This window comes from Diceros bicornis, chromosome 17, assembly GCF_020826845.1.
Source record: "Diceros bicornis minor isolate mBicDic1 chromosome 17, mDicBic1.mat.cur, whole genome shotgun sequence".
In the NCBI taxonomy this organism is placed as follows: domain Eukaryota; kingdom Metazoa; phylum Chordata; class Mammalia; order Perissodactyla; family Rhinocerotidae; genus Diceros; species Diceros bicornis.
Genome location: NC_080756.1, coordinates 31,508,772 through 31,533,554, shown reverse-complemented (window position 1 = coordinate 31,533,554; position 24,783 = coordinate 31,508,772). Strand labels below are relative to the sequence as shown.

Sequence of the window (24,783 nt, the reverse complement as noted above, 5' to 3'; positions counted from 1 at the left end):
AAAACTCTTAATTTATAATAGTGATTACCTGTATGGAAAGACAGAAAATGGTTTTAAAAATTCTCATATTACAATTTCTTATATGCTTATGTTTAATAAGACAGTATTTTATATTGAGACCTGAATATTTTTCAATATAGAATAATACTTAGCACCTATAAGATAACAAAACTGTCTCGTTATTCAAATTAATTGCTAATTTTTAAAATTACTATTTCAGATTGAAAGAATTGAAATGATTTGTAAATTGTTCTTTTATCCCTAAAACTCTATATTCTCTGACTTTTATATTAAAAGCTATTAAATTTAGTGCATGTCTATTTGTGGGGATTAATTGCTTATTTTTAAGGGGATGGTTAAGGTTCTCAGCATTATTTAGTAAGTTAAAGCCTTAGGTTTTAAACCTGATTTTGGGTTGAGCTCTGGGAAGAAAAGTATGATTCATAGGCACCTCGAGACAGTCACTTATCCCACATGAACTAAGGAGCAGATGTACTCCAAGGCTCTTGAAATAAAGTATATCATGAAATCATGTTCTGTTTTCTGCAAGGTGTTAAAAGATAAAAATAAGATTATTTGAATAACATTCAAGTATCATGAGTGTATGTGTATATGCATGAAAATTTGAATGGGTAGATATGCATATCGTAATTCTTTTAGAATGAGGTACTTTTAGATTGATTGACTCACCAGAACTGCTGAAATAAGAAAAAACACTGCAATTTAATTTGAAATAATGGGGACTTGGCTCTGCTGTGGTTATTTTAAATGTATACATGCCCAACTGTGAATGGATTAAGGTCATCACTGGCGTTGCATTGAAGTCTTTCAGAGACTTTCTTTTGCCATTACAGGTAGAGCGAGAAAAGGCCATTCTTCTGGCCAATCTCCAGGAGTCACAAACGCAGCTGGAACACACCAAGGGCGCACTGACAGAGCAGCACGAACGGGTGCACCGCCTCACGGAGCACGTTAATGCCATGAGGGGCCTGCAGAGCAGCAAGGAGCTCAAGGCCGAGCTGGATGGGGAGAAGGGCAGGGACTCAGGGGAGGAGGCCCATGACTACGAGGTGGACATCAATGGCTTGGAGATCCTTGAGTGCAAATACAGGGTGGCAGTAACTGAGGTGATTGATTTGAAAGCTGAAATTAAGACCTTAAAGGAGAAATACAATAAATCTGTAGAAAACTATACCGAAGAGAAGGCCAAGTATGAGAGTAAGATCCAAATGTATGATGAGCAGGTTACAAGCCTTGAGAAGACCACCAAGGAGAGTGGAGAGAAGATGGCTCACATGGAGAAGGAGTTGCAAAAGATGACCGGCATAGCTAACGAAAATCACAATACCCTTAATACAGCCCAGGATGAGTTGGTGACATTTAGTGAGGAGCTAGCTCAGCTTTATCACCATGTATGTCTGTGTAATAATGAAACGCCCAACAGGGTCATGCTGGACTACTATAGGCAAAGCAGAGTCACCCGTAGTGGCAGCCTGAAAGGACCCGATGATCCCAGGGGACTTTTGTCTCCACGGTTAGCCAGGCGGGGGGTGTCATCCCCAGTAGAAACAAGGACCTCATCTGAACCAGTTCCAAAAGAAAACACAGAGGCCAGCAAAGAACCAAGTCCAACCAAGACCCCCACAATCTCTCCTGTTATTACTGCCCCACCATCATCTCCAGTATTGGATACAAGTGACATCCGCAAAGAGCCAATGAATATCTACAACCTTAATGCCATAATTCGGGACCAAATCAAGCATCTGCAGAAAGCTGTGGACCGGTCCTTGCAACTGTCTCGTCAAAGAGCAGCGGCACAGGAGCTGGCCCCCATGATTGATAAAGACAAGGAAGCCTTAATGGAAGAGATCCTCAAGCTCAAGTCCCTGCTGAGCACCAAACGGGAGCAGATCGCCACCCTGAGGGCCGTGTTGAAAGCCAACAAACAGGTGATCTCATTCTATTGGCAACGCATGCTAGCCAACGCTTTCTTAACTAGTTTACCCCTTCATGTTTTTGAGTGTCCACTATCATCAGGATGAAAGTTCAGATTCCTGGTCAGCAGAGGAAGAAAACAAACTATGTCCCAGTGCCAGATCAGAATGTAATAATTATTTTTAAGTGAGTGAATGAAGGAAATAGGAGAGTAGCTATGCCCCACTAGATAGAGGCAAAGGTGAGGAAGTTAAAGCAGGAACAAAGAAGAAGATGCAGTTGCGGATGTAGAAAGGCAGTTCAAGTGGTACTTAGCAGCAGTCATTGAGTGTGGAAACAGGAGACCAAGGGATGGCAGAATAGACTGGCATGGCGGCTTACACCAGGGAGATACAGCAAGAAAGGCACCCAGGCAGGCAGCTAGAACAAACAGAGGGGAGCTTTCTAGAAAGAGATCGAGAGGTAGAGAAAGAGAAAGAGATAAAGAGAGAGAACGTGCACTAGCTCTACCAGTGACCACACGTATAAAATTTAGGTTCAGTAGGGATGTTAATTCACCTGGGTCACATCTTAAGCAGTAGAGAATTTTTCCTAACCATAGATCTTGTCCTTCTGGAATAAGTAGGAATGCTACAACATGACCCTACTTGACTGATTCCTAGATCTCCTTGATGACTGGGTTTGTCATCAGCCTCAGATACCTTCCTGCAAATGTAGGCAGTGCTAGTGTTGGAGAGTGAGGGTTAATGTCAGATTCAGAGTTCCTTCTCCTTTTGTCCTTCTCTGGGGGAAACCATTATTATGTCAACTACAGTGCAGCTTTCTAGCATCTTTATCTTCAGGTCCCATAAATTCATTGATAGAATTTGGAGATCTATACCAAAAGCAGTAATATTGTTTGCACTATAAACATGTTTTCTATAAATCTATGGGCAGAATTAGGACCTTATTTTGTGCCATCAATTCAGGGAAATAGAAAATATTAGGGTGAATGAAGAATTTGTGAGAGATCTGACTCCAATTTGAGGTCAAAATAAAGAGATTTGTTACCATAAATTCTGCTACATCCAAAGCCCCAGTGATTTAGAGTGATCAGAAATAACCAATACCGTGATTAGATAAAGCTCAGACAACCTTTATCAAGAACATATCTTGGTCATTCTTGGTCAGGCCATTCTAATAAGTTCTTTGACTTCTTCCTGAAGGTTGAATATTAACAACCTAGAAACCTAGATCTATAAAAGTGTCAAGATGCTTCATTGACACAGAAGTAGAGATAAGCATGGTTGATCAGCCAAGAGAGACTAATTTGTGAACAAGCATTCATTGATTACGTATTTCATGGCAGGTAGTAAGTAGGGATGCAAAAATAAGTGACTAGTAATCTAGTAGGAGTTTAACACATGCGTATAATTATCATCAAGCACTTCAGAGTGATATAAACAGTGCCATAGGAATTCAGAGCAGTACAAAGCATTCCTGGCTACATTTTTATTTTCACAGTGGTTTGTGGTACCATTTGCATAACATTAGCATCACAGCCCTTATGGTCTCAGTAAATTAAATGAAAACACATTTCTAGCCATGCATTTAGTTTACATTTTAATGATGTTGGGCCTATTGCTGTGATGCCTATGTGCTGTAAATAGCTTCAGGTATCTACAGATGACATCCATTATATTTAGACATCGTGGAATGTTTATCATCGAGGCTAAGGTAAGAATTCTGTCGTAGAAGAAAAAAAAGAGAATCTTCATGTTTTAAAATAGGCATTCTGCATTCTTTTTGAATCTTTTAATATACTTTAGGATTGTTTTGTAGGCACAGTGTCTTCTGATGAAATAAGCAAATATTTATGAAGTACCATCTGTGTACCAAACTGCTAGATGCTAGAGATTCAAAGAAGGCTAATACATGGTCCCTGCCTTCCAGAAGAGGACTCACAGACTAGCAGGGATGTCAGAATAGAAACAGATTAATTACAGTTTGATGTTATACATGCTGTAATCCAAGTTATGGGAACATTGCAGAGGAAGTAACTAATGTTTCCTATAGGAGTTAGAAAAAACTTCACAGAACCAGTTATACTTGAGTTTGTTCTTAAAGGATAAAGAGTTGTTTTCCAGAAGAGGAGGAAATAAATCCAGACAGAAAGAATAGTAAGTAGAAAGGCACAGAATAGGATGATGTATTCATGGAATGATTGTGAAGATCTCTGTGGCTGGACACAAGATTTTTTATTTACAAATTCAACTTTGGGAGTGTGGAGAATGTGGAAAATGCAGACATCAGCAAATCTACTACCGAGTTATAGATACCTAGAATTTCTTAATTCTGAAAAAGGTTTGTGCTGCCTGTGGAGAAACAGATCTATAGACAAAGCTGGGTACTTTGGGGCATTTATCACAAATAATAAATGCGTTTGTACTTCTATTTCAGCTCTTGCTCTCTGTCGTTCCCTCCTCTCCTCTCCTCCCCATGAGTAACCGATCATGTGGCTCCATGTGCTTACAAATTTGTTACATTACATTTTCACAACTTAAATTTATCTGTTCTAAATGAATTATGTCTAAATTTTTAAAAAATTAAACAACTGCCATTTTTCCCGAGGTCAATTTCTGCATGCTGGATAATTCTCTGAATCTATAATAGTTCTGAAGATTCCACTGAGTTATAGCATGACAGAACATACTAAAGTGTTTTATGAGTAACTTCTCATTTTAATCTGAATTTAAAATCAATCAAAACAAATAAGAAACTACTTTGGAATCCAAATGTTAACAAACTATCCTATCCCAACGTTGTTTTAATTTAAAAAAGAATCTGTATGTCTCTATAGAAGTTGGCTCTTTGCATAGGAAAGTTGAAGCTGTCCATTTCAAGCACAAAAAGAAATGTTAAAAACCAGGGTAGCCTTCCTGGGAAATCCCATTAGCAATGGATTTTTTTTCATTAACAATGGAGTTTTTCATTAGCATTAAATATTTTTACACACTCTGAAAAGCTGTAGTTAGCAGTTTGTAAAAATGGTGTGTTTCCAGTTTGGCTTCAATATGTATACCATGCATCGAGCAGGCTGTCCCTAAATATACGTTGATTCTATGCATTGATTCAGTCAATGTTTTATTTTTCACTTTCTACTATGTGTCAGGCTAGTTCTCAATTTGAAACACTCTCAATTCCAAGAACTTCAGACATGCCCAAAGCCCCAATTCAAACATATATTTTAATTCATTCAACATTTTGGAATCTCTGCTTTTATGAAGATTGTGAACAACTAGACTATAATTCATTGTTTTGAAGAAGTTGTATGCAAAGACTTAGGAAATAATTGGTTCCTTTGTTAATTCTTTTCCTTAAACATATAATATGGATTTATGGTTTCTCGTATACTCATGTTGTAAATTGCAATGGACTGTGTCTTTTATCCTATATGTTCCAGGCCCGCAGAGCATGGTGACACAAGAATGTTTACATTCGATTACATTTCAGTTGGAAGCTGTGCTTCTTCACTAGTTTCTCCTTGATAAAATCCTTCTTGTATCAAGTTTCATTTTGGCTCCCTTTCTGTCTGAAAGGACACACTCTCAACAATCTGCATTAAATATTTACTGAACTACTATCATTCCCTGAGCTCCTGATGCTGAGTCTGGTTCACAGCTGGCTTCTAGGGCAATTTAACCACATTGTGGATTCACAACACATTTTGACATGAAAAGAAAACTACCCTATGTCCAAAGTACATGTATATGTTTATATAAAATTTAACCAAATCAATTTCACTTTCCATTTATAAAAGAAAGTAGTAGGCCCAACATGAAGAAGTCTGTATGGTCGGTTTTCCTGATATGAAAATGGTAAGCATTGTGATTTTTCTGCTTTAGACAGCTGAGGTGGCGTTAGCTAATCTCAAGAACAAATATGAAAATGAAAAGGCAATGGTGACGGAAACTATGACGAAACTCAGAAATGAACTGAAGGCTTTGAAAGAAGATGCAGCAACTTTCTCATCCCTGAGAGCAATGTTTGCAACAAGGTAACAGTTTTTTCTTTCAAGATTAGGTGTGGTACATGGGGAAAAGACTGTAATATTCACATGTGCATCTTCATGCATCCTGAGTGTTATTTGGCATGCTGTCTAAAAGGGCAAGAGGTGAAGAAAACATATGAGATTCCACTCTGACAAATCTGAGATAAAACCTTTTGTGCCGTTTTTCTGAGCCCTCTACTGGACACACTGGATCAAGCAACTCTTTTACATTGAAGTGTTTTTAAATTAATATAAAACAGATATTTTAGAGCTGATGTGCCCAAAAGAATTAGACCAAAAAAAGAAAAACCCTCCAATAAGAGGAAAAAAACCCATTTCCTAAAATATCTAAATATTATATTATCGGCTCTGAAATTTATTTCTGTGATTGAAGTACATAAAGTGCATATCATTAGTAAATATTGTGTGAGGAAGATACCTTCATAATGAAGATTAATATTTATCATATCAGCTAGTTACTTAGACTTTAATACACTGTGAATTAAATTATAATTTCTAAAACGTAATTATATATATCACCAAATTTTTTACATTGCCCAACTAATTCATTAGACAAATATTAGTTACTACCTCCCCCTACCTGTTTCATTATGAAGCGCCACTGTATTTTGTTTTTAGACTTGAAGTGATTGTTAAGAATGTATTGACTCAAGGGTTTCAAAATCCTGCAATTTTTCAATACAGTGTTGCAATCCCTTTTTTGCTGTCACAATTCAATGCCAAAACAAAAAATTATATATCTTATATGATGTAAACTTGGTACAGAATTCACAAAGCATAATGATGGCTTTATTTGCAGATTCAGTAAATAATTTATATGTAGCTGATATAAGTGTAAAAAAAAGTCCTAGGTTTTCGGGGAGCCCTGGAATCTGTCCAGCTTCCTTTGTGTATCAGGAGAGAAAAGCTTAAGCTCATACTTTGTGACTGACTCTCTTGGAGATGACAGTGAAGAGGCTGAGTGCCCAAGGGACACAGTGGGGCAGGGGAACTGACTTCTGAGCAGGGGGAGTTTGGGGAGTAGAGTATGCACACCTCTGGCTGCTGTGGGGGGCAGGATAGAAAATGGAGATGTTGCACAATACCTGCCTCTTTGATGAAAGAAATCAGTCAGCATTACATGTAGAATCAAGAAAACATATCATTTCCTCTTTGAAAAAGAAGTCAAAACATTTTTAAAGGGCCACTTAAAATCTCAATTTGGTTTATATAAGAATTATTACCCCCAAATACTGCATTTACACAGAAATTTTTTTTTTTTTTTTTGGCTATAGTAACTGCCTTACGCCTTAGTGTTTTTGAAAATATTATCTGACCAATTAAAACAAATCCAGGGTCCTGAAATCCACATTGCATTTTACTAAGCCTTGATTTTTCTTGCAGTATCCCTACTATGCCTCTTGACATCCAAAGTTAAAGAAAATGGGACCCACATGAATCTCAAGTTTTTTCTTGAGAAAAACTCTGTAGTTTGTCTATTTTTTCTTTAAAATGCCACAAGGCTTGTGTTAATTTCAATTTGTTGAAAATGTATTGTACAGTTTGTTAATTTGTACAATACATTTTGGATAACTCCATAAAGTCATTAACTATCTGCTGGGACATGAAGAGTATTTGTTGTTATTATCGTAGTGAGTAAATAAACTCAGAAAAAGATGCTGAATAGTTGTGGGAATTATTCTTCCTTCCAAAGGTACATGTGCTCAGGTTTTACTTTTGGTGAGGAGAAAAGATCACTGAGCTTATCTTCCTGCTGCAGCACAAGTATCAAACCTGAATAAAGATGTTCCTGACAGCCTGCTCTATCTGTATCGAACCATATGCCAATCTTGGTTTTCTTTGACACCTATTGCTTTAACATCTGGCTAAGAAATCATTGGAAATATTTGGGTTTCTAATTCAGGCAAATCTGCCATATTGAAAGCAGTGGCAGCTGCCGTCTGTACTCTATTAAAATAAAACCTATAAATATAGATAAAGAAGGAACTATTTTCTTTATAAACAGTATTATTCTTTTGCATTCTGCAGACAGCCTATAACAAACTTGTCACATTTCTCCAAAGAATACAACGTTACACAGTAGAAAAAGCTATTGTAACACATCTAAGATGCTGTGAACATTACCTGAGACTTTACTGTTCATTTTTCTGCCCCCATAGAGCAGCCCCCACAAGAATTCTGTCCCTGGGGTTTAAGATGTCGCCTATTAAGAATGCCCCCGTATGTACTCCATTGTATAGATGAACCATCAGTTATTGAACCTGCTCTACTGTTTCCAATTTTCTATTGTAATAGTACCTCCGTTCTGCTCTAGGAAGACCTGTTCTAAATATCTAAATTCCAGTAAAATTCATTACTTTTCAACTCAAGTTCCAAACTCAGATTCACCAAGATTTTCTCCTGACCACTCTTCGGTTTGGGTTCCAGATGTGATGAATATGTCACCCAGTTGGATGAGATGCAGAGACAGTTAGCAGCTGCAGAGGATGAGAAGAAGACTCTAAACACTTTGTTACGAATGGCTATCCAGCAAAAACTCGCCCTGACCCAGCGGCTGGAGGACTTAGAGTTTGACCATGAGCAGTCCCGGCGCAGCAAAGGCAAACTTGGGAAGAGCAAGATCGGCAGCCCTAAAGTAAGTGGGGAGGCATCAGTCACCGTGCCCACCATAGACACTTACCTCCTGCATAGTCAGGGCCCACAGACACCCAACATTCGGGTCAGCAGTGGCACTCAGAGGAAAAGGTATGCATGCAGCGATCTTCATAGTATGGTGCAGTGGCCAGATTTTAGTTAACTGCAAAAATTAACGTGCTCTTATTGTGGAGGATGGAGGAAGGGAAGGAAGAGAAAAACTGGGAGTGGATGTATACATGGGCCTTGCTAATGTTGGTTTTTCCAAATCAAAACCTTTTGATAATTGTGTTTGTTTATTCCTTTCTGTCCCCCACACCCTACCTCTGGATGAACCATAATGGAATTTTCAAGTGTCTGTCAACATTTTTGCTGTTCCTTGTATCCATAAATATGCTTCTCCCTTACCTCCAGCCTAAAAATTGGTAGATAAAAGGTGGATATTAAGAATGAAGCTATGTTTTAGATGGGTGATAATTTTAAGTCATTGTGCCTCTGGTCATGGTGCTATTTGCCAGCTTTTCTTTAACGGGGCAAGGACATGAGTATGTTCTCTTAGGGGAACTTTTGCTCATATTACCAAAACTGATGACTGACTGAAAGGAGATGTCTGTCTTTAGGTAAAATGAAATGGAATGTGTATAGTCTTTTTCTTAAAAGCAGGTTTCTGTGCTTTTCCATTTGGTATGTGACTATTACTCGAAAAAATCACTTGTCAGGTTTTTAGTGATTATTTTGTGACCTCTTTCCAGAGTCCTGGATGTTCAATTACTTATCCTGTATTTACAGTTAATGGTAAAATTTTTATTTTAGGAGCTTTCAGTAAAGAATCAAATAATATAAATATTTTCTATTACTAACTGTAATAAATCTCTTTTCCAGTGTCCAATACAGTTTCCAAATAGGGTTGTATCCTGGTATGGAAACTAAACAACTAGCAAAAATCTTGATTTACATGTTAAAAAATTTAAATGCCAATATAAATAATGTTGTCAATGGTGAGGCTTTGAAAGGTAATTAAAGTAAAACTTTTTTGTTTCCTATATGTATTTTCTTGGATCTCCTGCAAGACAATTTTCACCTTCCCTTTGTGATCAGAGCCGTCCCAGGACTTCAGGGGCTTCCTACCTACAGAATTTATTAAGAGTTCCCCCTGATCCCACCTCCACAGAATCATTTCTTCTGAAGGGCCCCCCTTCCATGAGTGAATTCATCCAAGGGCACCGGCTCAGCAAGGAAAAAAGGTTAACCGTGGCTCCACCAGGTAAACATTTTTTCCTTGGGTGCATGTGATGCAAATGATCAGTGTAATAGACAACTCTCCCCTTCCTTCCTCCCACTCATGCCCACCCATCCGTACAGTCTAATTTTGATGAAGGGTAAATTCCTACAGCTAAAGTAAAAACGCCTTTCCACTCAACTTCCTGTTTCCTTCTTTGCTCAGCCAGCCAGTCAGTCCCGAGGAATCGCCAAGGACTTCCTTTTAACAGCTAAGGATGGAAAATGAGAGTTGGAAGGAATGGGATAAGTGAAGGGGAGACAAGCAACAGGTGCAATGCAGGACACACACCTGGATCCTATTTGCAATTTGGTAGCTCATAGCGATTCCAATTTGGTCAAATTTTGTCATTTTGTTCTGATCATTTTTAATGTAATTTCAGTAGAGGGAGCCATCTTTATAAAAAGCCTTTGGGGCTAATCTCTTTTTGTAGTGACTCAGAATGTCTCCTCAATCATCATAGAGAAGATAAAAGTAAAATCCTCTAAGGTTTTGCTCCTCAGGAACATTTAGGTCTTAGTTTAATGTTCTTGTCGTTTGCAAGGCCTTATTGATTTATGCGTACCAATATGCTCACAATTTACTTTAGCTTCACTGTTTTGCATTTGTCTTTTTTTTAATTCCTCCTATGAAGGGCCTCAGTTGAAAATGTGACTTCCAGCAAATAAAGGTCTTCCTTTTGAGAAATCCCTGCATGCTAACTATAGGTCAGAGGTGGCACACAGGAGGTCCATGAAACAAAATTAACCCAAAGGCAGCTATTAGTAGGCCATCACAGGGAATGAAAAATTAAAACTAATTCAAGTTAGTTGTCAACAGTTAGAAACTTAAGAGATTTCACATTAACATCTATATTTATAGACTCCTTTGAATGATTCTGAATATCTGGCAGCCCTCGGTCTGCATTCATGCATGTCAGCAACCTGTTGGAGCTGTGTAGTGGCTGCTTTTAAACAGGGCAAGCTTTGCAGTTTGCCACAGTCCCCCTCACTCCCTATTACTTACACCCAGCCTGCTGCACTCATTTCTGTTATCCTCTGTTCCCTACTGTAAACTTTGAGTTTGCCACCTTCGCCACAGAATTTCTTTTTATTTTTTTTTTTTTATTTACTTCGATTTTACCTCTTACCTAATTTACTTGGATTTTTACCTTAATTCCTTTTTGGAAACCTCAGCCTTTGGATCTCTAATACTTTCCTTATCTGATTCATGAATCAGCCTAATAATTGGGATTAGAAGATGTGCTGTGGAAATATACAGCACATGTTCAACATTCTAAGAATGGTTGAGGAAATGGTTCGTGATAATGAGTTGGAAGAACATAACAGCCAAAATGTACACCTGAAAAAAAAGCAAAAACTCTGCTGGGTGTTTCTGCTTTCATAACTCATTTCCTATTGTTTTAGACCCCTTCGGAAGGTGACTTGAAGTATCTTCGAATCACCAAGTGGTAATGATTCATCAAGACACCTAACTTGAATAAAACCCACAAGTCTTTTTAGTGTTCCAACTGGATTTAGTAGCACTATCTACTAGAACTTAGAAAAGAAATTCTGTGATTAATAAGTAACCCTATTGTATTTTAATTTAAAAAGTGCCATATCGATAAGATTAAAAATTAATAATAAATATTAACAATAACTATTGTCATTTTGCATATGACTATTTGATTCTTGTTTATGTTAGTATCTATTTTACATCATTGTCATTACATTGTGGAAACCATTAACATTATATCATAAACTTTTCTATGTTATGACTTAATGTTATTTTTAAAGGTTATTGTATCATAAATTTTATTTCAGATGTTGCTATCACATTAATCACTACTTCCTCTCTTGTTATCCACTGAGATAGTTTTCCATTATTTGCACATTATAGAATATTGCTAGGAATATCCTCATGCATTCAATATCTCATCTATTTAATTTTTTCTCAATAGTGAGATCACTGCGTTAGAAGTATGACCATCTTTATGGTTTTTGCTCCATTTTGATGTTGCTCTCATGTACTAAAAGTCTCACAAAACATTTTTCCATTTTCACACATTCTGAATCTTTCTACGGCTTTATGCACACTGTACACGTCTTCCAACTCTAGGGTTAGTTAGCATACGTGAATGAAAGTACCGTTACGTTGTCTTAAGTTCTTTAGTTTTGAATAACCAGAAAATGCTGTTGGCCTTAGAAATGACTACTATATACAAGATTAGAGATATAAATAACATGGAATTTAGAATCATCTCTAGGCCAGAAAATCACTTTAATGACAAATTAGCATATTGATAAACCTTATATTTTTAACCATTTATTTGAAGTTAAAATAATAAAAGAGGGGAAGAAGTAAAGCTATTATTATAGCCTGAGGAATTTTCAATTGTATATCAAGAAACCAACCAGATTAGTCCTTAATAAATTCTTAGATCAACCCAGCAAAATTTTCTAAAAGGTTCTGGAATGAATTGCTGTAGAAACTGACTAACCATCTATACCAAACAAATTGTAGCTTCTAAAAATATTCATATTATTGACAATATATATTATTTTTCCTAGGCTGAACTATATTGGGTAAGATACATTAAACATTATTTATGATGCTTTTACTATATAAAATGTTTTCATTAAGCTGAGAAAGGGAAAATATGTCCTATGTTCTATGCAAGAAATATCTTAAACCCATGGGAAATAATAGATTTTATGAGTATTTTTTATTCATGAGTTTAATATGTTATTAATTATTATAAAATCTACTGGCTGGTAACAATATATATTCATTTTAAAAGGACAATTCCCTGTTAATTTTGCAGAATATTTTTTGATAAGCAGTTTTCTAAAATATATTTTTAATATATCTTTTTAGGTGATTTAAATTATTCTAATAAGCATATATACAACGTGCTTTCTAGTGAGGATCATTGAAGTAATTAAATCAATAGAAATGAAATTAGTTTAATTTGTTTTGGATCCTTTGGTTGAGGAATTGCAAGAGATATAAATCTCATTTAAAATTTTAAAACACAGAACATAAAGTATTATTTGCTATATATAAGGGATGTTTTCAAATAGATTTTGTTTCTGTGAGATGGTCAGAAGAAAACTCCATCCTCTTCAAGAAACAATTTCTCAATTTCTGGAGAATCAACTCTAGGATGGGGCATTGATTTTCAAAACTAGTAGAATGTTTTGTACTAATTGATTTGCAACATTAATACCTTTTGGAGGAAAATTCTGGCCCTTGCCTCTGACTTGGGCTCAATCTCAGCTACCTCAGCCCCAAAATTCTAGAGTTACTGGCCATGGCTGTTGACTTTCTTGTTCTTGACTTGATCCTTATCCTGATATGTAAACTCCAGTGTCCTTCCACATGTGCCTACCAGCTTTGATGAACTTGAATCAAAAGGGACCCTGTTGTCATCCACAAGTTTGCAATCAGGCAGCAGATATAGTATATCTTCATAAAATCATTGGTTATTTTGTAACCAACATTTTATCTTGATGCCTTAACTACCTAGGACTATATAATAATAATAAAATCAGTCTCCTAGAATATGTAAAAGGAATCTATATAATTCATAGGCAAGAGATATTATTTCTGTAGGAAAGACCTGACTGCATCATTTGTACAGGTAAATTAGGTTCCTAGACCCAACTGCAACATCTAGCGGCTTCCCTACACCAACAAGCGTTTCTCAGACGTCAGCTGGGTGTCCTACAATTCAACTCAATTCTGACACTATCATCCCAGAGATAGCATCAGATTCCACATGTTGAGGGCTCAGTCCTATCAGACTGCCCTCCATCCCCAAACACAGACTTCAGACGCCAGTCACAAGCCCAAGTTCTTACCTTTGCTTCTGACTGATTGGCTATAGATTGGCGGTTCCAACGATGTCCTCCTTGGACTTCAGGCGCCAGTCGCAAGTCCAGGTTGTTACCTGTGCTTCTGACTGACTTGCTGTAAATCAGAGGTTCCCATTACCCCATCCTCAGGTTCAATTAATTTGCTAGAGCGGCTCACAGAACTCAGAGAAACATTTTACTTACTAGATTACCAGTTTTTAATAAAAGGATATAACTCAGGAACAGCCAGACAGAAGAGATGCATAGGGCAAGGTATAGGGAAGGGGTTCAGAGCTTCCATGCCCTCTCCAGGTGCACCACTCTCCCCGAATCTCCATGTGTTCACCAACCTGGAAGCTCTCTGAACTCCGTCCTTTTGTGTTTTTATGGCAGCTTCATTATGTAGGCATGATTGATTCAATCATTGGCCATTGGTGATTGATTCAACCTCCAGCCCTCTCCCCTCCCAGGACTTGGGGGTGGGGGGGACACAGACTGAAAGTTCCAACCCTCTAAATCACATGGTTGGTTCTCCTGGCAACCAGCCCTCATCCTTTGGTGGCATCCAAAAGTTACCTCATTAACATAACAAGAGACACTTTTGTCACTCTCAACACTTAGGAACTTCCAAGGGTTTGGGAGCTGTGAGCCAGGAACCATGGACAAAGACCAAATATGTATTTCTTATAAATCATAATATCGCAACAGGATAAACAAGAAATCTCAAACTTGAAAAAGCAAGTTTGCACTCTCTTCTTGAAGTAATAGCCTAAGCAATTTGCTCTTCACACTGTGTTTTCCATGAGGAGCTTTTCCTCTTGGATGTTTTGCTTCCCCATATCATTTCAATTCCCTCTGTCTCTCCCTACTTCTCTCATTCCCTCCCATTCTCTCTCTCTCTCTCTGACACCATTACTGAATTAGTGTGAGAGAACGTTATTATTTTGAAATCTGTAAATCTTCTATGATATTTTAGATTTTACCGATTTTAAAGCATCTCACAGGAATGTGTTAACCTTAGATACGTAATCACCCCTTATTGTTGATGTATAACCAACAATAGGCACAAACCTGTTCATTAGTGAAAATTGCCTTTACATTTCACTACATTCAAACAAACATTTATTTGTCTGTTATGTTGCAAAGCCTGTGTTCTTAAGCATGTACCTAGACCACATTTCTTTCATTAACTCATTTGCTCATTCATCAAAATTTAACAGAATGTCTTGAGCACCTACTATGAGTCAGTCCCTTTCCTTGGCTCTTGGTATAATGTAACGATATTCAAATAAAACACCAGCCTTGTTCTTCAAGAAACTTGTAATCTCTAGGAGAGATAGATAGGCAAATAAGTAGTGATGTTGATAGATGTTCCTGGAATAACTAGAGGAGTTGGGTGAGGAACATCCTCCCAGGAGAGATGCGAGCACTGCATGAAAGGTGACTAGACCTTCATAGGCAGAAGGTAGGGGTGCAGGTGTGGGTAATCAGAAGAGCCTTGTAGGAAAGGAGGTCACCTTGCACAAAGGCCATGAGCTTGGGACTAGAAACTGGGGGAGGACTTGGGAGTGAGAGGAGATGACAATGGAAAGGCAGGCAGGGACTTGAAAACAGAGAGCCAGATTAGCGAGAGCAGAGTTCATTCCATGGGCATAGTTAACAGTTTTAAGAATAGGACTGGATTTTCATTATATCGGATCACCCTGACAACAAGGTGGAGAGTGGATTAGATGCCAGTAACACCTAAGAAAAAGAACAGATACAGAATCTAATGAAATATGCAGGTGAGAGGTGGTGGAGACTTGGAATCAAAACTTCGAGGTAAAATATGAATATTTACACGTGTCTGAAGTTAGAGAAGTCCAACTATGTATCAAAGCCAGTATGTCCTGTGTGCACACAGCCTACTCTAACTGCATGTGCTCCTTCGCCCTCCCGTGCTTTGTATGAGGAAGGAGCTCAGTGAATGCTCTTTGAACTGACTTCCTGCACTAACAGCCTTGGGGTATTTTTCCCCTATATTTTTTCCAATGGAGGCATCTCCATTTTTGTGTGTCCCACTTCCCCAGATCACTATACTTTCTTTTTCCACAGAATTCAATTCTTGAAGTAGTAGCAGTGACCAGCCTTCTTTAATCTGTCATCTTTTAGGCTTGTGTTTTCTTCTAACATAGCTTCTGCAGAGTTCTTCCCTGCAGAGGAAGGCTTGGGCATTTTCTGATGCTGGAGTATGTTGCCCTTAGTTTGGAATCTGCCAAAACAAAAGTTAACTCAAAAATATTAATTCACACAATTACCAAGCACATGAAAAATACATTTTTCTATCTTGGTCCAATGTAATGTGCAATTACAAATTGGTTCAAATTTCTAAGTTTTAGTGAATCATGTATGCTGCAAGAGTATTTTTCTGTCTTTTTATGAGTTAGTCATGATTCATTTTACAGTAGAAATGTACAGCACCCTCAAATTTCTTTTCAATTCTTTCAGTATTTCTCCAAGTAGCAGATCCATTTTTACAGGAAGTCTTAGTATAGAATGATCTTGAGTTGGAATGTGCAGTGTTAAGAATATCATCTGAGGGGCCGGCCCCGTGGCTTAGCGGTTAGGTGAATGCACTCCGATGCTGGCGGCCCTGGTTCGTATCCCGGGCACGAACCCACACACGGGCTTCTCCGGCCATGCTGAGGCTGCGTCCCACATTACAGCGACTGGAAGGATGTTCAGCTATGACATACAACTATCTACTGGACCTTTGGGGAAGAAAAATAAATAAAATTTAAAAAAAAAAAAAGAATATCATCTGAGAGGTGTGTCTCTTCGTTAGATTCTGTTTGTCTCTCTAATGACAGATACCTAATTGATAACTGAAAAATACAGGAATTTATCTCATTTTTTTCTAAATGGGTCTAGATTTGCTTTGTTTCCATCAATACCAAATATCCTCCCATTTAGCTGAATGTTTTGATTTTCATCCAGATAAGTAGTTTCATATAAAACTATTCTGGAATTTTAAGATTTTTCCCTTTCCTTATTTTCTCTTGCAAAGAGTGTGAGCTATACATATCATATATACCAGTTTTTACCATTGTGTACATAAATACACAAATTATGAAGACTTTTCTGATCCCTTGTCTCCACTAGGTAAAATTAGCCGCCTCTTCCTCTAGGCCTCAGCACAGACAGCACGGTCACAGTTTATCTTAAAATCGGATTCGTCTATGAGTCTGTAAGCTTTTGGGTAGGAACCTTGCTCCTTGGTCTTTTAATCCCCAGGATCTTGCACTGTACTGGCACATAGTAGGCCCTCAATTTGCTGGATAATTGGTAATTAGTCCAACTTTTCTGCAATATCTCAAAATATACTGCTTTGGTGTGGTTTATCATCTATACATGTAGTTCTTCTGATGTACACGATTATAAATAGTATATTTCAGATATGGTTTAATGTAGGTGATGTAATAAAATCTACATAACAGTTACATTTGGAAATTTTTCAAGTCAGTTATTCATTTCTCTTACTGTTTAATCCAGACAGCATATGTATCATTTTGAAGTTTCTTTATTTGGTTGTTTTAATATATGGATACCTAAAAATTAAGGCAATTACAAAAAAATATCCACTTTAGAGGGCAAAATTTATGAATCCATGTAGTACAGAGTAAAAGGTTGTGTATAAATTTATAGGCTTTCCTTATTTTTTACTTTGTCTTATTCTTTTGTATATGTTTTTTATAGTTCTTAAGTATATTTTTCAATAGGTAATGATGGTTCAAAATGCAGAAGGGTACACAAATAGAAAGTAGCTCTCTCCACCACAGCTGTGCCCACAACCTCGTGTAACCTTCCAGAAACATTCTCTACATATACAAGCAAATATGTAAAAATATATATATAAGTAATCACAAATATGTATTTTATATATATAAACAATAACATTGGCACAACCATACTGCTATGCATGCTGTTTTTTTTTTCACTTAATCTATCTTAGCTTTTTTTAATATCGATATTCATCTTTTTGTTTATTTTTAACCAGAAATTATGGAGAAGGAAGATATACTTGAACCCTTTGAGAAAGCTTGAAATGTTTTCATGTGTAGAATAGAAGTATTTCTTGCCAAACAATAAAACGACCGCTACAAGAATGTTTCACCTTCTAGACCAAAGCAATTCAATAGAAAGATAACGTGAGCCACATATGTAATCTTAAATAATCTAGTAGCCACATGAGAAAAAGTTAACAGGTGAGCTTAATTTTAATAATATATTTTATTTATCATTGCAACATGCAATCAATAGAAGCAATTATTAATGAGATATTTTATGTTCTGTTCTTCTTAGTGTTTGAAATTCAGTGTGTATTTTGCACTTAAAGCACATCTCAGTTTGAACTAGCCATGTTTCAAGTGCTTAATAGATTGAGCCAAATTTGGCTAGTAGCTACTATATTGGGCAGTGGAGTTCTAGACCTTCTTACCTACCAATGGTTTTAACTAGATATAATTTCTGCATAGAAATCTAAGTTTTAATCAACATCTAATTTTAAAATAAGATTTAAGATGGCAAATATTTACGTTTTCTTTTAAAATGAAATATTGGGCCAAATGTTTGCTGTTGCAAGTTGATTCTGCTTTGTCTCTGATTGGTAGCAATGATCTTTTAAATAGATACATGTTAAATGTTTGTATACCCTTCTTTATACACCTCTTTTAATTGTTACTAGGTCTCCTTGTTAGTATAAGAATTTAATTCCTATTGTTCAAGTATATCCTAAGAAACCATATTTCTTAAATATTCTTAAAATAATAAAACAACTTAATATTTCTTTGATTGGTGTAATCAAGCTTGTAAAAAGTCCATGTTATTTATTTTAAGCAGGGGGTGCCCTGAAAATGTTTTCATCCTTCCATTTCATGCATCCTGCCAATTTCAAATGGCAATTTTTTAATGACACCATACACAGACTGAAAACACATCAAACTCTTTCATGGTGGGTTCCGTGTTTTCCTTTTTCCCAGGATAAAAGAGAAGATAAGGACAATGCTAAGTATATCCTTCCATGGTACAAACTGAACTCACTCAATAAAAAATGCAATGATTAATGGAACATCTGATGACCACAGTTCTATCAGCATTTTTATTTTGTTTTGTTTTGTTTTCTGTTCCCTCCTTTGTCACATATACTACCCAGAACTTGCATTTTCTTAAAAGATTCCATATTCAAAACCTGAGCATTGTAAACAAAGTAAGCCAGGATAATAGGATGGAATTATTTAATTACTGAAGGGATCAACATGAAAACCAAGACTGCATCAGGAATGTGTATAGTAGATTAGATCATCTTTTCAATCCATGTTGACTATTTTAGTATAACTAGGTAGTTTTAAAGTCTTTTAAGTTTTACTAATATCTCATTAAACCCGTAGAAATTGAAATTTCCTTATTAAAATCCTCAAGGAAAAAATTATAGTCTTTCTCTAATACATCCATTAAGTTAAAGAAAATATACTTATTTGATATTCCTAATTGTTACCTATTCAGGGCAAAAGTGATCAGGTCATACTTGTGTCCACCAGAGTCCACCCCTGTGGTGCTGAAGAGAGAGGCCTCCGAAAGGTGGCTGAGTCTGAAGGGGTAATGGGGAGGCACAGGTGGGCTGGGACACACCGAAGGCCCAGGACATTCCAGGCGGTAACTACTTTCGTCTCCTGACCCTGTCCAAATGACACTTTCTGGCTCACTAAAGAATACTGACAGGCGGATAGAAAACCCAAAAGAGAAGCACCACTAGGGTTGGTTTCTAGATCATAGCTCCTGCTGTAGACTCACTGAAGTGACCAGCTGCTGCCCGAAAATGACGAACTAGTCCAAATACTGAATTCAAAAATTGTACATGTTGTCTCACCACCTTCTGCCTGTTTGTGCTCCCCACTCTCAAGTCGGAGAACAGCCTTTATGGCACAACCTGCAACCAATTACCTACAGCACCTAACCCTTAGTTTCTTCAGTATCCTTGTGCCAGGGAGTCAGGTGCTACAACCATTTGATGTTGGCATGGCCTTGCCTTCACATCCCAGAGTCCCCCATGCAAAGAAGAGTTTTAGTACTCTGTTCAGGTGGGCAGCTGGGGTCTCTCCCTCACTGTATTCCAGGGGAAAATGGCCATCAGCGTCTTCTATGCTATGCTCACACTATTTCATCCAATCTGCTGGCACTAGACTTGTAAGTAACTACGTGAAAATCTCTCAACACAGTATAGTATAGTTTTCATCAAGAAAAAGGAAAATTCCCATTACCTAATATACAGAACAAACTTTTTTCCGACAATTTAAAGTATGTGTTGTGAACTGACTATGTACAAGGCAGGGAAGAGCGGTGTTCCAAGTTCACACTGAATTCTTGCAGGGTTCTAATACTTTGGTTTCCTTCTCAGAACTGATAGGATTCAATTTCTAAAAGTACACCCATTTTGTCACACTGGATATGGGGGCCACCGATTTAATTCAGAAATGCTTCTCTGGTACCCATCAACATGGCAACCATCAAGAGCCAGCCAAACTCTTCTGAGGCATTAATAAACAGAGTGGGGAGTGGATGCTAAACCTGGGTTCACCTGCTCTCCTGAGCTCTGAGGAATTGGGCAGGGTCTGAAGGAGCAGCCTGAGTTCTGGCTGTGAGCATGGGGCAAATGATGAGTAATTCTAACGCTCACGAAAGCCTACATTTGCTACTTCCTGTTCCTTTGTTTTAAATGATGTATTGAAAATGTAGTTCCATAGCACTTATAACTAGACTACTTAAAGTGACCTAGTAATTAAACTTTTACAGCTGATCAACCAGAAAAGCTTCACGGTGCACAGTATTCATTACACGATGCATCCTGCCACCCTCTTGTTTTCTTCTTGCACAGCTGTGTGTCCTTTCTTCTACACCCCTCTCTTTATCATCTATTGATGCTTGTTTGGTTTGTTTACTAAAAAAAAAAGTAAAAAAAAAAAAAAGTAAAAGATGTCGTGTAACCATTAATTTCATTGTCATTATAATTGTCACCTCTCAGCCAAAAAGAAACAGTCATTGATACACTCTCAGTATCACAAATTTAAAGATTTCTGTGAATTGTACATGTGAAAGCCAAGTTTGTTTTGGCTTTATGCATTACTGGACTCCAGAGATTTTCTTTCTCTTTTTTAGTGTATAGGTTATTTATAACTGGACTTCAGTATGTCCAGTCCACAAATCAGATCTCCTTTGGAGGGACTGCTTCTCCAGCTGGCCTCTCATGTAATTGCAGTAGTCAGTGAATATTCTTGAGAGATGGACTAGATTGTTACTCTTAAAATAATTATTTAAAAGAAACAACTTCTGTCATTTCAAATATTTTCATTTAAAAGTTTATATGAAAATATGTACATTTATTTTGCAGGATAATGATTTAGAGCAGGACTGTCATTTTAACTCACCCTACTTTAGTGATGTAAAATTGGTACTTCTTTTAGTTGAAGGAGACACACTTTCCTCATTTAAGGACTTTTTTGCTGCTCTGATGTTGTTTCTCTAGTCCATTTTTTGCTGTAAAGCCTCACCTCCCAATTCTTCATTGCACTTAAGATTATGTCTTACTACAAATAGAAAAATCAGCCTATGATCAGTTTGGATCGTAAGAACTGAAATTAGAAATTTTGAGTAGGGGGCCGGCCTGGTGGCACAAGCGGTTAAGTGCGCCATGCTCTGCTGTGGCGGCCTGGGGTTCGCCAGTTGGGATCCCAGGTGCACACCCACGCACCGCTTGTTAAGCCATGCTGTAGCGGTGTCCCATATAAAGTAGAGGAAGATGGGCACGGATGTTAGCCCAGGGCCAGTCTTCCTCAGCAAAAAAGAGGAGGATTAGCATCGGATGTTAGCTCAGGGCTGGTCTTCCTCACAAAACAAAACAAAACAAAATTCTCTTGGGGCCGGCCCAGTGGCGCAAGCGGTTAGTGTGCGCGCTCTGCTGGGGCGGCCTGGGGTTCCCTGGTTCGGATCCCGGGTGCACACAGACGCACTGCTTGGCAAGCCATGCTGTGGCGGCATCCCATATAAAGTGGAGGAAGATGGGCACGGATGTTAGCTCAGGGCCAGTCTTCCTCAGCAAAAAAAAAAAAAAAAAAAGGAGGATTGGCAGATGTTAGCACAGGGCTGATCTCCTTACCAAAAAAAAAAAAGAAATTTTGAGTAGGAAGGGGTGCCATTTGCTTTGGTCAAATGGTACCCAAGTCCCTGGCATAGACATCCCAATGAGGATGCTGCTTATTTCATCTTAAACACCTATTTCTGGCTTTCCAGGCAGTCCTCACTCCACCTCTATTCATAGGATCCTTTAAAAAAGCAAGTACGTATAGTATAGTCATTTACTCTGAGTAGGTATTTATGGAATGAGTCATTATGTGATGACAATAGAATCAGTTAAACATAAATTTTTTTCTCTTTTTATGCACTACTTGACATCAAAAGCAAAAAGAGGTAAGTTGGCTATAAACCTGTAGGTGAACTTTATTTTCTTTAATAGATTTATTCCTCAATAGCTTTGCTTCAATTAAATTTCTACAAATCAAATACTTTTACATTAGGAAGCTTGTCATTGTAAATCTTTATTCTTCTCTTTGAAAAATGAATAAACACCTTCTGTAAACTTCGATTTTAAAAATATTTAATATTTAAACGTAATGCTTTTCCTTTAGCTGAGTTATGGTTTAATTTGCTTGAGAGGATATAGTGCATTTTGAAATACTTGGCTTAGTTTTGGGTTTTCTGAATTGTTTTCCCCCACATAAAAAATGTGGGTTGCATGTCATACATATTTCTTCTTCTCTTAAAAAAAGAAAAAAAAAGCCAAAAAACAATTGACATTGGTGAAAGCCTATAATTTTCAGATTCATCGCTTTACAGAAGAGGATGCCCTGAATCTCTCAGAATATTTTCTAGTGTTGATTTTTTTTGAAATGATAAAAAAAAAAAAAATGAAAAGAATAGTAAATAAGAAAATCAAACACATTTCACTGAGTGGTGTCTCATATATTTCTCTTGTTTGGGGTATGTTTTTACAATTGATCTTTTTAGTGGGTTCATGTTTATAAAACTTATTTCTCTTTTGTTTCTTTTTGATGATGAATTAATTCTGACGTTTCAACGGTGTAGCTGGTCTTCATCTGATGCATGCTATTATTGACTTTGCTTAACGAGAACAGACCACCATACCACCTTGAGTTAACTCTGTGCCAATTCTGTGCCAGCAGACATTGTTCTCGGGAAGGTCATTTCTGAACAAAAGGCTATTTTCTAAAAGATGTTTAATTGGTATAATAATCTAGGAGCAAAATGTACTTTTACCTCTTGGTGCCACTGTATTTAATCATCCTCTCCTCCTTTATCTTCTGTGTCTTCACTATCATAGGCTGTTGATTACACACATGCTCATGGTTTAATTGTATATTGTTCAGAAGCAGAAAGTTGACTGTACTGCAGGGCATTTTTATATCTCTCTTTTGGAAGATTTGAAATAAAAATAGATTATGAATATTGCTTTGTTTTATCAGCTAGTCATGATATTCACAGCAAATGGAAAGCTGGGTGAAAGTTTTTGTCGAATCCATAATCACTGAAAAAGTCTAAAAATGCTCCCTCTCCATAGCAAGTCATACTCTGATTCTACATTGTTGAAGACAGTTTTAATGCTTGTCACCAAAGTGTGATAAACTTTATGCAGTTGTCATTTATATGAAGGCAGAGCCAGATGTTCTTGAAGATTTGTCACCAGATCATATTTTTGCATTGTCTATACTGAAATTTTTTTATGTGTTTCAATAATTCTGTCTTTATTGTTCTCTGGAAATTTTTAATGAATAATGATTATTTCTGACTATCAAGGGTATAAACATATCATGGGATTTACTGTGTTAAACACTGACATACAGTTAAGGCTGAAGTGTCTGGTGACATAAATTAGCAGATTACACCCCTGAGTAGTTGGAAATTATGCTATGGTCTTATCCATGGATACTTTCAGAGAAGCTCATGTATTAAAAGGATATGTGATATGTTTGGCAAAAAGGGATGAGATAGCCATCTCTATGTGTTTGATTATAAAATGCTAAAAGTTGTTCAGCTAGATTTTTGTTAGTGTTGATGTACCATTAAATTCATCATTAGATTTTTGAAAATATTTCAACTTTTCCTAACTACTATTTGTATGTATGTAAATGTTTCTATCTCATGCTCTCCTTATTATTTTTCTTTATACGATGTTTCTGCCTTAAAATTTTCTTATTTTTTCCTAAATTCTCTACTGTATGTAGTCTGTTCTTTCAGTTTATGTGTATAGGTGTTCATAGGACTACTTAAGTGTTCAGGTTGTTACTACTAGGAGAATGTATTTTGATGCTTCTTTCCATTAACTTTTCTGTTAATTCACTAACACACTATTAATCATTTTGTAGATTTAGTGAGGAATAATTTAGTATTGATGTTATTTGGCACACTTTAAATAATGGCAATTAAAAAATTATTTTCAAAATTTATACATCAAAGTCTTAAATTCTCAAAGAAGAATAGTCACCTGATGTCACTAAATTAGCTTTAAAATCTTTATCAGACAGTATTTCCTCTTATTCCTTTTGTTAGAAAGATGTTGTTATGATGACAGGAATGTCTACATTGCAAACTCTCCCTTCTTCGAGTGGATCCATCAGACAATCGCATTAATAAGTACTAATAAAGAAACAAATCCAAGGATCCTTTAGGGAAGGTGAAGTCAGTATATTAGCAGTATTTTGCACCACATGCAAATTCCCCATGCAAACTAGTGTGGGGAAACAAAGAATTATAAGGCAGAGTCCTCTCTGCTCTCAAGCGCATAGCATGACTGAGGAGATTAGATAAACTGCAAGGAAAGCAGTGGTCGAAAGCTGTATACAAGAAATGCTGAAAGAAATGAGGTAAATGCTAAAGGAATTTAGAGGAAGCAGACACTTCCTTCTCGAGTGGTCAGGAATCAAGACTGAAATTGGTTA

General features: G+C 37.0%; 1 protein-coding gene across 3 annotated transcripts in view; it reads left to right on the top strand.

The window, feature by feature from the left end:
* The window catches only part of BICD1 (BICD cargo adaptor 1), a 212,110-nt gene that overhangs the window by 171,842 nt on the left and 15,485 nt on the right, over positions 1 to 24,783 (top strand). For 2 of the 3 annotated variants that reach the window (XM_058558540.1, XM_058558541.1), the window contains exons 5-7: positions 855 to 1,949; positions 5,820 to 5,971; positions 8,414 to 8,621. In XM_058558540.1, coding sequence (XP_058414523.1) covers positions 855 to 1,949; positions 5,820 to 5,971; positions 8,414 to 8,621 — 1,455 coding nt within the window. Of the gene's footprint in view, positions 1 to 854; positions 1,950 to 5,819; positions 5,972 to 8,413; positions 8,732 to 9,690; positions 9,885 to 24,783 lie in introns of all 3 variants that reach the window. The other variant, XM_058558542.1, reaches the window with a different exon arrangement.